The 14,791-nt window shown below is 37.8% G+C and overlaps 1 protein-coding gene across 1 annotated transcript in view; it reads right to left on the bottom strand.

Moving 5' to 3' along the window:
* clmpb (CXADR like membrane protein b) overlaps positions 1–14,791 on the bottom strand; it is an 84,436-nt gene that overhangs the window by 19,502 nt on the left and 50,143 nt on the right. The window contains exon 2 of the mRNA XM_026927437.3: positions 2,723–2,880. Within this exon, the coding sequence (XP_026783238.1) occupies positions 2,723–2,880 (158 nt within the window). The remainder of the gene's footprint in view (positions 1–2,722; positions 2,881–14,791) is intronic.

Genomic DNA, 14,791 nt, shown 5'->3' on the forward strand with positions numbered 1-14,791 from the left:
CTGTGAGGCAGCAAAGTGACATTCCTTTATATCACTAATTACTAGTTAATTCATTAACTGTTAATTACTTTTGACAAAAGTAGTATGTTTGGCCTGATTAGAATATTGTAGGCATGTCAGATTTTATAATGATCAGCATTGGCATTTCCCTCCAGACAAACCAAATAGTAAAACATATGCAAATGCAGAAAACACGTGGAAATACAGAAAACACCTGGAAATGCAGAAAACATGTGGAAATGCAAAAAACACATGCAAATACAGAAAATGTGGAAATTACATTAAACACATGCATATGCAGAAAAAAAGGATACTAACTAGCAGCACACGCATGGCACTGGGGGCCAATGCACTGCAAATGCAGAAAACACATGCAAGATCTGAAATGCTGCGCAATGGAATTGGTTTACAACCAAATATAAAAGAGAGAAGCCAAGTGTTTCCATCACACATTCCGTTTGTTTTGTAAACCATTTCAGTTGTGTTTTCGGCTTATTGCAGTATTTCTGTATTTGCATGTTTTCTGTAATTGCACACGTTTTCTGTATTTGCGCGTGTTTTCTGTATTTGCACGTTTTCCGCATTTGAATGTGTTTTCTGCATTTGCACGTGTTTTCTGCATTTGCACGTGTTATCTGCATTTGCACGTGTTTTCTGTATTCGAACGTGTTTTCTGCATTTGAACGTGTTTTCTGCATTTGAACGTGTTTTCTGCATTTGAATGTGTTTTCTGCATTTGCACGTGTTTTCTGCATTTGCACGTTTTCTGCATTTGCACGTGTTTTCTGCATTTGAATGTGTTTTCTGCATTTGAACGTGTATTCTGCATTTGCACGTGTTTTCTGTATTCGAACGTGTTTTCTGCATTTGAACGTGTATTCTGCATTTGCACGTGTTTTCTGTATTCGAACGTGTTTTCTGCATTTGCACGTGTTTTCTGCATTTGAATGTGTTTTCTGCATTTGAACGTGTTTTCTGTATTCGAACGTGTTTTCTGCATTTGCACGTGTTTTCTGCATTTGCACGTGTTTTCTGCATTTGAACATGTTTTCTGTATTTGCACTGGATCAGTGAACCCAGACTTACATTCCTCACTCTCATAACTACACACCATTACTATTACTCTCACTGTAGTTATGGAATAATTCATAGTAATTACGGAATAACATGCCTTATGAGGAATAAAGGAATAATAAGCTGAGTTTAAATAGTTAAGACACTTGAAAGAGAAGACTTTCTCTTTACACTTTCCTACATCTCAGTTCTCTCATCACATAGAGCTCACTCACTAAACAAGCCTGTTTCCGACAAGTTGCTCTGTCACAACTCGGAGGATGATTTATTCATCCCACCACTGTCTCCACCTCATTCCTAATGAAACTTTCAGACACTTTTTTAATTAATGGGACTTTAATGTTATCTTCTCATTAAATGTTGCATTAAACGTGAGCCATCTCTGAAGACTCAGAAGCTTTAATGCAGGCTCACACCTCTTTCCAAATTCTTCTTATTTTCAGCCGTAGAACTAAATCCCAATACCCAACAGATGTGAACTGAAAGAGATGATTTATTTTACATGCACACACACAGATCTTTTTGACTCGGTGAACACTGCGGAGAATAGTGCGTCTTATCCGATGTTTAATTTCATTTGAAATTATAATGTTCTTAGTGACACACTTATTAAGCTTGTTCAGCAGCATTACAGCTCCAGCACTGACACCAAAACATGATTTAACTGCCTCTGGAATCAGATAAGCAAATATTACATTAGCCGCTGTTAAAGTCATTATTTCATCCAATTAAAAATGTTGCTCCAAATAGATTTGGAGTGTTATCGGTATCTATGAGATAGAGAGGAAGAGGGAGACAGAGCGAATAAAGATGCAGGCATTTGTTTGACAGCCATAAGGCTCCAGGTGGATCTCTCTTCAGGTTTGTTTGTGAAGCCATGGAGAAAGCAGATTTAGCCTGTGGCAGGACAGCTGAGAGGAAAGAGAGACAGAATCTAATGGAAGATAGTAAGCAAGGTACTGTATAAAAAAAAAGCTGCAATAGCAAAACAAGAAGAGCATGACAATGACACAAATGTAGTGTTTTCTGTCAAAGCAAAGCACTGAGGAAAAGAATGTGTATGCTGGCAGATAAAGCAGGTGAGACAAACCGGAAAAGAGATATGAAAGAATGAAAAAGAGGAGTTGAATAAAAAATAAGTGAATATGTGATGTGGTAAAGGGCATCAGGTGGGATAAATAAGGAATACTGTGTGGACTTATTGTCATTGATCTCCCTGTTATTGCTTATTTTCCTACAACAGTATCCCCCTAAGTGTTTTATTCCTCTTATACTACATCATTTTACCAACATTTAAATTATTAATTAAAGAATGAACATCATTAATACAAAAAAAGTGCAAAGCCTTGTATCTTGAAGACTTCCCTGTAGTGAAAACGTACTGAACATTACAAAGCATTGACACTGGAGACTCCTTCTGTAAATATTAAACATATCCTTACAGAATCTTTACAGTGATTTGAATTACAGCCAGAAATACTTTCAAAGCTGCTGTTATAGAAAATTAATCAATGTCTTCTGAGCAACCAGAATCAAAGAATCCACAAGTGCTGTGGTATAAGGTGAAATTCAATTATAGATCCAGAATACAAAGAATGAAGGCTAAGAGGAACCAGGAATAAAGAAAGGAATAAAGCTATGGAGTTACCACGCGCTGTTTGAAGCTGGGTTTCTGTAGGATCCACTCGATGTCCAGCGTCTGTCCATTTGACTGCCGGAACTGGTGATGGCACGGCAGTGTCGCGTTGTCCCCAACAACCTTCTTCATTTCTGTCTGAGCCCCGGCAGAGAGCACACTGAGCAGCACTGCACAAATCATACACACACACACACACACACACACAGACACAGACAGAAGGATGCTAAGAATGGCTGAAAATTTAAAGAGAGGCCATAATTGCCACACTAACACTGAAATCCATTTATTTCCTTTTTTACTATTTTTGGAACACTGCAGTAGAACATCTCTGCAGCTGATGATAAAACCACCAAAGCAACACTTAACACTTCTGCTTGGAACACAACTCATCCATTTTTATAAGGACAACTACGATAAGAGACTATGTGAGGGGACACATTAAAACCTAAGACCACTCAACCATAGTAGGTAACAACATTTTCATTTTCACTCGATGGGGATGGAGTCACCACTGAAAGACACCACTCCCATCAGGATAGAAAGATGATCAGTCAGAAGAACTCTGCATTGATTTGTCCTTCTAAGAGGACAACTGGACATAAGCCTGTCAGCAAAACGCCCCCTCACTTTAGAGGTCAAACATTCAAGCATGTATGTTTCTCTTGGTGTACACTACACATATTACTGAGAATATGCTGAAGGACAGCTCATCTATCTATCTGTACCACTTTTTTCTCCACATCTCTGTACACCTGTTTTTGTACCACTGAATTCTCAGATGAGTATATGTCTTTATAACTAGGGGTCCAAGCACTGCAACCCTACCATAATATTAGTCTATGTAATTGTAGATGGACAGTTCTTGCTGATGGTCTAATCACATTCTGTGCCTTTTCCCAGGCACCATTCTCATTCACACGAGCACATCCACAAGCATCACGTCATTGACTGTGCACTTTTCAATTACCATAATTTCCAACCTATATTCACTTTCACCATATACCTTAATGCAGATGTCACTTCAGTCACTGTGTATATTGAATCACAGCCAACTGAACAGGGTTTGTTACTGAAGCTTACTGATATTTATTATCTAATCTTGAACCCTGTTTCCAAGTCATTTTTTTTTTTTCGGATTTTTGTTTATGACACACATAAAGACAAGATGAATGCCTATGAAGTATGGGCTGCACTGCAACTATTAATTTCTACTAGTTTAAACATTAATTCCAAAAAGCTGTTGACTAGTCATCTTTACTATAGTTATAGAAATTCAGGACATCATTATTTTTAGGCTGTTGTATTAATGCAGTTAAATGCTGATATACAACAGCAAGACATATATACATATATGCATCAAACTGAATTTTAATTAACAGCCACACTCAGGCTACAAATGACATCTCCAGCTGCAGTACTTTTTTCAGTCGACACTGTTAATGACGAAAATAAATAAATGTGAAAACAATAAGTTTGAATAATAAATGAATTCCTGCACACACTTTTACATTTAAGCATAGAAGTGATAAGGAAATTATTATGTTCCATTACAGCAAAAAGAAAAAAGAAACTTGGCATAGTCCTAGCATATCCTTACACAATTCGTATATTTCTGTCAATTTGGAAACTTAGCTTGTAAGTTGTTTTTTTTTTTTTTTTTTTTAAAAAGAGAAAAGGAATTAATGACCCTTTGTGGAATGCATTTAAGAAAAGCTCCCACTTCCTGCTTTGCCTTTGTTAGATATTATGCACAAAAAGAAGTCAAAGTTGATTTTGATGTCAAGTAGAAGAGATATTTTTCAGTAGCAGGGCTTTGAGGCAAGAGGCCACAAAAAAGAACAACAAAGTATTTCAAGATCAAGAATTCTGTCAGGCTCATGAATCACAGAAAGCTCAGAAAAGCAGAGAAATCATTACCATTTTCATCATTGTCTTGAGTGACTAAAGCATTTCCTCTGGCTAAGTTATAAAGGGGCTCAAAAGATCAAAACAAAGTTGTTTTTTCCACATTTAAAATGATGGACTGTAACACTTACACAGATTAACACTTTTTTATAAACCTTATTATGGTCTTTTTTCTCTCAGTGCTACTAGCACATTTTCTAAAACCAGTGTTACTGCCTCAAAAAGCTAGCCTAAAATCAGGCGATGTAAACATTTGCTTAAGAGTGTTACTTCAAATGAACTGCATATAGTATATTCACAAAATCCCACAAAGAAACTTAAATTATTGGTTATCTCCTATCTCAACAACATCCAGCAGTCAAAATAAAGTTAAAACCACATTAGCTAGCTCAGAAGTCTATAGGCTCAAGGCTGACTACAGGGATGCTAATTTATTAGCGCCTGCGAGGTAGCGCTGGATGCTTGACAGGCGGCACAGGCAGCCATAGGTTTATGCTCCCTCAGGAGCAGAAAGGGTACCTGATTTTCCCCACCTGATGAATACAGAAAGAAAAGTGCAAGCAATGCACCATAGCTTCGAGCATTTATGTGCAGATTCAGCAGATATTTCTGGAGCTCTGGTATTAGCATAAGTACAGCACTTAATCTTCAGAACAGCCTAGCCACAGTAACAAAATAACGTCTGAAATAGAGCCAAGAGAGGTGCGTTCTGCTTGTGACATTTTCTCTACACAAACTCCATGACATTGTGCAATGGCACTGTAAATGCTTAGCGGAGAGCACTTAAAAGCTTGATAATGACTGATATGTTTGGTGATATAGCTACCATGTGTGTAGCAGAGATATTATGATTAGTTGCAGAAGGATGTGGGTTTAACCTTTAACCTCACCACATGGGTCAGTCAAAAAAACCTAGCTTTTGTTTTTTAAAGTGGTAGAATGGGCTTGAGCTCAATCATGGAGCTTTTTGGACTGGACTGAGTGATATATTTGGGTCCTGCGCCCAGTTGCAACAAAGCCCTTAAATTAAGAAAACCCTAAGTTACAGTATAAAGTTAAGGATATCTTTAGTGAAACATGTGCTGCAAGAAAAAAATAAAGACCTAACGGTCCACTTAAGGAACCTTAAGGCTGTCATTAAGTATTTCCCCTTAATTGCTTAAGTGTTCCCTTAAGTTCTGTTATGCATTGCTACAAAGTCCTTAGTAACAATTTCACCCTAAAAACTTAAGGGCCCAAAACAGGTGAACTAAAGCTGAACTCAAACACAATGGCTGATTTGGTGTTAACTGAAGAGGAGGCGATACCTGATTCCTTTTTATGATTGTTTATTGAACTTTTCTTGAACTCACAACTATGTTTTCATATTTGTTCATCACTTCTTTTACTGTGCACTTGACAGCAAGATTGCTTGAATTCATTTTTTCTGTTATCTCATGCCAGGCTTTTGTTTGTTGCAATGCTCTTAAAGAAATCCCTTGTCTCAGGGATTTTTTTCCCACAGGGAAACCCTTAAGTCAATCCACTTAAGTGTTTTTTTTTGATGCAACCAGGTGCTAGACAGCGGGAAGTGAATCTAATTAGCAAAAGTTATTTCGAGAAGCCAGAGGTAGGTAATTAACCCAGGGTCCTGGGTTTGATCCTATGCTCTTATATTCTACGTGTCCATGTGGGTTTCCTTCAATGTCAGCATAAGGATTTAACATTCACAAAACTATAATAGTGTTACTAGTAAGCTGTTGTTGTTGTTCTTCTTCTTCTTATTTCAGCTGCTCCTCTTAGGGGTCTCCACAGCAGATCATTGGTCCCCATATTTGATTTGGAACAGTTCTTACACTTGATGCCCTTCCTGACGCAACCCTCCCCGATTTTATCTGGGCTTGGGACTGGCACTGGGAGTGTACTGTGTTGTGCAACCCCAGTGGCTGGTGTGGGTTCCCTGGCTGGGAACTGAACCCAGACTGTGGTGGTGAGAGCGCAGGGGCCTAACCACTAGTCCTCCAGGGACCCCCAGTCGTATAAAAGTGATCTAGTTTTGACAAGATACTCCATACAGTGGAGGTAATGGCAATATTTTTACTATAAGATTATCTGAGAAAATAAAACATCTTACATAATAGACAATTTAAACCAGTCCTTCCATCACTCATTAAACCGTGTCCTGGATTCTAAAGCTTCATCCAAAGCAGGGATGTATATCTGCGGAGAACCCGTGGAGCTCTATATCCCGAAGTCATTATCACATGTCACATTAAGGTGATATTTGTGTTTTATGTGTGCCATTAAGAGACATGTCTCTTTCTCTCTTTAGCAGCATGGCGCTGAGTGAAAAGCATGACTCAGCATACTGCAGCAGAGAGGAGCTTCCTCTGCATCCGTCTCTGCTCATGACTTTTTAATGCTCCTCTTGGACCCACACTTATTTTACGCACTCTGTGTTGCTAATCGCTAATATGGGTTTCGATCACTGAGCCAGGTGATTTCTGTAAAGGAAACGGCAGACACAATTCCAGAAGAAACATATTGGACTGATTTAGCTCTGTGTAACTGATTGCGTAGTGCTCTGTTCTCTCTCATCTTTCTGATTCATCTTAGCAAAGGTCTTAGTAACGAATTCACCTTGTCAGCGGTAAAATAATTGATACCTCTGTGATTCCTCAATCCTTGATTTGAAAATCAATTGAATGTCACCTTCTTTAGAGACATCTCAGTTCTTCAAATGAGTCAAAGAACAAGCAAAGAAGATGTTACTTGATCGCCTTGCTGTGGTTAAAGGATATTGGCCCTGGAATAAAAAAAATTACAATAATCAATAACATGATTTTGATTTAAAGTCATGGTTCGGCATGTCTCTACACACATCTGTTGCGTGTTCAAGCTTAATTATCTGAGGAGTTTCGAACCATGACACAATCACTACCATTGTTCAGTCCAGTCTTATCTTTGCTATCGAGTCTGAATGTTTTCATAATTGTAAACCATGACTCCTTTTAGATTTGGCATTCTGACTTAACTATGTTTTGAAGCCAGAAGAACATTATGAACTTGAAACGCTTAAAAAATATACATAAATCACAAATGAGTCCTTGTGATATAATGCATTGCTTTACTCTGTTAGTTTCACTGTCGAGCTATTAATAGATACTGGATTTTCACCTCCCATTTAATAACTCTCCTCATCCATCACTGGTTAAATATGTTTTTAGAAGCAGTTCTCATACATTTAGGAAATGCCATCAAAGCAGATATAACAATATTGAATGTTTTTTTTTGAGGTGGTAATGAGTGTATCCATGAGCACAAAAGAATGAATCATCAAAAAATAGTTCAAAAATGCTAACCTTACTAAAAATAAATGAATATTGTAATGACAATGACCTGCTAGCAATATGCTAACGAGGACCCTGGCATGGATTAACATTTTTGAGGTGAAGTGTTCCACTCTCACAAGCACAGAAACTTTCCAAAAAGTGAAAAAGAACAAGAAGACACTTTGCGTTTGTGTGCATGTGTGTGTGCGTGTGTGACAAATGTGTTGGTTCGTTCTGCAGTCAGGAGTGTCTGGAACTTTTTACCCGTCAAACGTTTTAGACAGGCTACGCATAAACCATAACCAGTTACGACTGCATATTAAAACATTCTGAACCGCAATGTTGAGATTTCAATTCTTGGAATGAAATCTGAATTTAATTTGGAATGAAAACTTTAATTTAGTCGTCCACTGGGGGAAATGTTGTCCAGGCTGATGAGCCGTAGCCAGCAAAATGGTGTGTAGGGAAGGTGAAGTGTAATGCTTCGCATGTGTGTAAACATGGGCTGTCTGGTGACGGGTGGTCCACACACACACGCACACGCACACACACACACACACACACACAAACACACATAGGCTGACTCATTTGGCTTGGCTCTGCATTTTGTGCACATGTGGCCACATGGTTGATTGAGAAAAAACATGTTTTGCATATTTGCAGGTTGCTTTAACCTTGTGAGAGTATGAGTAACATCATGCGCCTTTCCTCTTTCTCCTCTCTCGCTTTGTCTGTTTGTCCTCTCCTGTGACCTGTCCATGTGTCCGACCACGCCTTCCATGCTTAGCCAAGCTGTATCTGGCTCTGAGCTTGAGAAAGTAACAACTCCGAGGGAAAAGGAGAAAGCAGACAATCAAATAAAGAAAGAACGAAAAAAGAAAATAGTCTGCAATAGAGAGAAAGAGAGAGAGAAAAAAAGAGAGAGAGAGAGAGAGAGAGAGAGAGCTAAAGAGAGGAACCGAGTTTCTATATAAGTGCCCTAGGGGAAATTGTGCTGCAGTAAATCCCTCCTACAATCTTATTATAGAGCATCTCTCCATCCCACTGTACCCGATTTACCAGCCTGCCCTTCATCACCACCATCGCCATCCTCTCTATCCAGACTCTTTCACTCATAACACACAGCTTCTGTACCTCTGGCAACAAAATGACAAAACTGCAGGAGCAATTTAAGACATTACATTTCTGCGCAGTGCTCATATGTAGTGCAGAGTACATCGAAAGGTACCTCATCAAGAGTACAATGTAAATAAATGTGGGAAGTTACAATATATCAAGTGCATGCATTCATGTGACCAGCATACAATGTTTACAATATTAAACCTCTGTTCATAGCAAAGATCTGCACTTGTGAAGTCCGACAGCCCTATAGCTTTGGGTTACGACGACCAACATGTATTATACATTATACAGTTACATGACCACATTATATAACAGTTAAAAAGTGCTCTTCGGTAGATTTCAAACAACACCAGAGGCTGCGGACATCGGGCATTTTAGCCAACTTTGGAGCTCTATTTCTGCTACGGAGCTCAATATGTTTCATCAGACATTTATTTCATTCAATCAAAATTTTTGTAAGAATTAATAAATTTATTTATTTATTTATAAGATATGTTGAACTTGTACATTTTGTTTACAATATTAAACAATATTAAACCTCTGTTCATAGCAAATTTTAATTTATTTAGTTTTACAGATAAAAATGCACATTGTTTTGCAGTCTTTTCAGTCATATTTTTTCTTTATTCAAATTTCAATTTTTTCTTTATTCAAAATTCAGATATGGGAATTGAGTGAAATGCCAGTGTCTCATTTGGTCATATATTGCCTTAGTAACATCCTGTGAAAATGTGAAATCTTTATACCTCTCTAGTGAATAGAAATGCCACAGCAAGAATACAGGAGATTTCACGGCCATTAATACGTCCTGCTCACTGTGTTCCTTCAAATCCTGTATACAGTGAAAGCTCAAACACTTCACTCAAGGCTAAATGGAAGTCAGAGTGACCATTTACTGTTTCAATATTCCATATTACAACATCTAGCACTGTGTGTAATTATGAACATTTCAATATTTCTCACAGGCATGATGTCAGTTGCTTGAGCCTGCATCGATATTAGCATTTTAATGACCAAACTGGGGTGGCAGATGAGATTATGTTTTTTTTTTAAATGCATCCATTTTCAGTGTCACATCACTGCAAAAATTTAATGCATGCATTATTTTCTCGCTTATGCTTTACCACTTTTTACTTAAAAAAAAAAAAAAGAGTCCTTAAAGTGTCCTTCATTTATTTTTTCTCTCACCTCTCTTGCCACTTGTTCATTCTTATAGACCTGCTAGAGGAACTGAACTGAAATTGCCCTCTCTCTCTTTCCCTAATGGATTAATGGGAGGCTAAGGCGCTCTCAGTGATGTGCGATGGAGAGATGACAGAGGACAATCGCCGCTCCGCTTCAGCGGGTGACACTGATTTACAAGCTAAGCTCTCTTTATTACACTCATAGCAGGAGAAGGTTCACGTATTGACAGGAGCTGTGCGTGTGTTCATTGCACATGCTGTGGCACGAAGAGCACACACACACACACACACACACACAGAGTCTGGTCACTTACATGAAGATGCATAAGTGTGCACTCTGAGTCACATTTAGATGCTGTAGACGTGTGCATGCATACGTACAGCACACCTTGAAGGACATACTGTCAAGTGCAAAAGTTTGCAAACTCTTAGGACAAAATGAAGAAGACAGAAGTGTAATATACACCAGCAAGACATTTAGTGCATATTTCCCAGCCTTCAGCTTCCTTTGTATCCACTGCACAGCTTGTAGATTCTCTCTGTAAATCCTCTCTAGCCACATTTTTCCTGACATCTGTTATACACTACCTTTTGTAAATCAGGTCTAAAGAAGCAGAGGTTCTGATTTATTTTATTTATGTTTTAGATAGATTGTTTCATTACACATCATATTTCTTGCATAAATCATGGATTTCTTTTTTATAAAGTAAAAAAAAAAGACATGCAATTTCCTTCTTTCCCACTAAAACATTATGAGTGATGTGAACTTTGGCCCTTAACTCTATTCTAGGCATTTGGATGTGCATGCATCCATATGGTAGACAGACACAGTGGACATAATATGCTTAGTGTATATAGAGTAAAGTGCACTATTATGCACTTGTCAATGTATACACACCTTAATCAGTCACAAATCTGCCTAATATCCAAGTCTAAATGATTATACGTATAGCCTAACAGTTTATGGTTGATGAAGTTTAGCAGATAATCTGTACACACGGTATAGACCAGGGGTGTTAGGTCTGATTGTTATAAGATTCAAACCACACCCAACAAATGAATCCTTGTTCTAAATTAAAATCATTCCAATAGGGGGCAATATACAGCAAAAAACTCTGAACTATGACCTCAGCTACTGACAGACATTTATTCATTAACAAGCTGAAATTTTGACACTGTAAGCCATCCATCCATCCATCCATCCATTTTCTGTACCGCTTATCCTACACAGGGTTGCAGGGAACCTGGAGCCAAACTCCGGGAATCGAACTCCGGTGTGAGGCAAACATGCTAACCACTAAGCCACCGTGCCCCTTGTCTTGTTCCAAAAGAGCTAAATTAGGTCTTTCAAAACAACAGGGGTCAATACTTATGCAATCACAATTTTTTGTGTGTTAATAATTTGGCAAACTACGTTGATTAACACTCCCCTCCCACACACACATTTCAATATTATGAGCTACTTTGTGTAAATTCATGACATACACTTACAATTAAGTAATTAAGTAAAAATTGCTGATACATTAACACTTTTAAGAAGAGGCAAACATGTTGATATTGATGTTGATGTTTTATTGGTTTACTAAACTGATTTTTTTTGGTCCGGCCCACTTGATATTGGTCTATGTATAATATAGCATGTTACCTAAAATGATACTGACCCCAGTTTGTACGTCGCAACTTCAATTTCACTTCATGTGGACTCTATTCATTCATCTTAACATGTTGCTAAAAGAGGCATTCATTGTTAGATGAGATTTTGTTGAGAATCAGTTAATAAGCTGCTTCATGAGAGACTTTAAATGGATTGTATTGTGTCTGCATTGGACTTTCCAAATGAAGTGTTCATGAGTATTACATCTGACTACCCAGACATACTATGCTATTTATCTTTTGTTATTGAGACTGGATTACATTACACCCACGTCACATTGAGTTTGACCTCCCATTTTCTCTGAATTGAGTCTAGACTGAACAATTAAATCAACAACATGAGCATTACAGCAATGCTTTTAAAATAGGACACACTTCATAACATTAAAATACGAATATACTAATAAAGTATGACTTGTCATTTCCAAAACACGGGGGCGTGCTGTTATAGGAAAATACTCCACTTTGCGGAAGTAACAGTAAGTCTGCTTCACGTCAGGCTGTATCACACCATTCCATTATTGATTAGTTCCCTACAACAGCATGGACTCAAGTAATTCATTCCTTACTTAAGACATGAAGCTGAATATATACAGTATAACCTGACTCACAACCACTTTAATTAAGTCATATGTCACTGGTTCAAATAAACATGACATCAAATTTCATCGAAATTGTTTAGGGTCCTGAAGAGACAGAAGCAAAACTGTGCCAAGTTCTCCAAGCTGTCCAGAACATCCTACTAGTGTAAATCTACTCTTAGTGGTTTTAAAGGCAAAATTTATTGTTGCTTTTATTTTTACCCCTCTAACACACGGCCAAATCCCAAATGGCTTCCTATTTACCATACATGCTTTCTACATGATATTGTAGACCCCTGCTAGAACATCATTAGAGGTTCATGCACAGAAAAAAAAAACACCTTTTGGAAATCATTCTTCTTTATAAATTTAATTAGAAACCTCATACATAATAAACAATGTCATTAATGATGCATTTATTCAGAGCATTCTTCCTACACAAAGCAACAAAAAGGTCACTCGGCTGCAAAGATCAGGAAATGAACTTGAATATATGTGACCTGAGTAAAAGTAGAACATAAATAAATAAGCCTTTATATACATTTTCTACCTTTAAATGCATAAATATGATAAACATTTATAGTATCTGAACACTGAGATTAGTTCTGATATCTGTTTATTCATTCACTGGCAGCTCAACATATGCATATAAATATATATTTTTTTAAAAATCTGTGAAGAAACGCCACCAAACCATCACCGCTGACAGCCAGCATCGTCATGCAGCAGTAACATCACACACACACACACACACACACACACGCACGGACACAGTGGAGCAGGAATGTAACGGGACTGATACATCCCTGGCAGTAGTTTTGTGTGTGTGTATGTGTGTGTGTGTGTATGTGTGTGTGTAAGAGAGAGAGAGAGAGAGAGAGAGATAGAAAAATGCAGAAAATGTGAAGGCAGTGAGTGTTACAGTGAGAAAGAGTGACAGCGTGAGAAGAAGTGAGATGGAGTGTAGGGTTTATGGCTCGCGGCTGTGTAAAAGCTTCAGCACTAATGGCGTAGTGGTGTGAATAATTAAGGTGTGTGTCCTCACTGCCTTCATTACAGACATGAACATCTCCAAGTATTTCACTGCACAGCCTTTAAAGCATGTTAAAGTCGCTACACTGGCTGACGTGGCTCTCGTTTCATGGCAGTTGTAGACAAGAGCTGTGATGGTAAACCCGTGTGGCAATACACCATGACAATGACATCAGCGGAGCAGCTGGACAGATTTATAGCCAAGTGTGTCTGGGAAATGGCTAACTGGGAATGAGGAAGATAACACCAGTAAATGAGAAAAACACAAAAGATGTGTTCCAGTCTTAAATATATCCAAATGGATATCAAATTGCTAAAAAAAATATATACATACAAAAAACTAAATCATACAATCAATAATGAGAACCCTCAAACAGATAATGTTATCTGTGAGCATGTGGGAAAACTTTTCAGGAATTCCAGATAAGGATAAGGGTGATCCGGAAAAGGACATTAAAGAATTCATACAAATGCTCTAAAAACTCAAACAAGTACAAAAAAAAATTATATATATATATATTTTTACTGTCTTCACTGACTATAAGCTCAATGTGAAGGATGCAGGTCCCAGGTCTAATAGCAAAAACCCAAGAAGGTCATTCCGTGTCAATTCACATAGGACTGTTGGTGCATGTCTCAGATTTTCTTTTTTATTTGTTGCTTGTGACCTATAACCAAAGACTGTAAAGTCGTTTTTTCTCTGAATTCTAACATCACATTTTTTCACTGCCCTGAAAAATATGTGTTCTAATTAAAAAGCATCTTATCTGGGAAGCCATGTTTTAATACCTCCAGAAATATTATTCCCAGCCACATGAAATTTGGCAGACATAAAGACAGACTTGTTTTCTATCTGTCTAATTGTGTAGAAGGCCAGTTTTTTCTTACAGGGTCCTCAAAATAGGAAAATTTCCAAACATGAGTTATATTAGTGGTTTATAGACCTCATTTTAATAGACACAGATGTCAAAAGTCACAATTTGTGCTTAAACTACTACATTTCACTGACTTTGCGTCATAATCTGAGGTTTAAACAGCCAATAGACTTCAAGATACTGACAAAATTACAAGATAGTAAGTTTAAACGGTTGTGATATTTTGACATGTCCAGACAGTGATGCTGAGTCAGTAGTAGAATCATGAAAATTGCGTGAAATATGTTTAAAGTATTGTCATGTTATGTTCCAAATTGCAATGTCCTGCCAAACCTCATGTGGCTCAGAGATCATGAGAGAGAGTGATGTTGGTCATGCTCTCTGGGTGGGAGGGATGGGATTCTCTCTCTCCTGT

Source organism: Pangasianodon hypophthalmus, chromosome 6 (genome assembly GCF_027358585.1).
Source record: "Pangasianodon hypophthalmus isolate fPanHyp1 chromosome 6, fPanHyp1.pri, whole genome shotgun sequence".
Classification (NCBI taxonomy): domain Eukaryota; kingdom Metazoa; phylum Chordata; class Actinopteri; order Siluriformes; family Pangasiidae; genus Pangasianodon; species Pangasianodon hypophthalmus.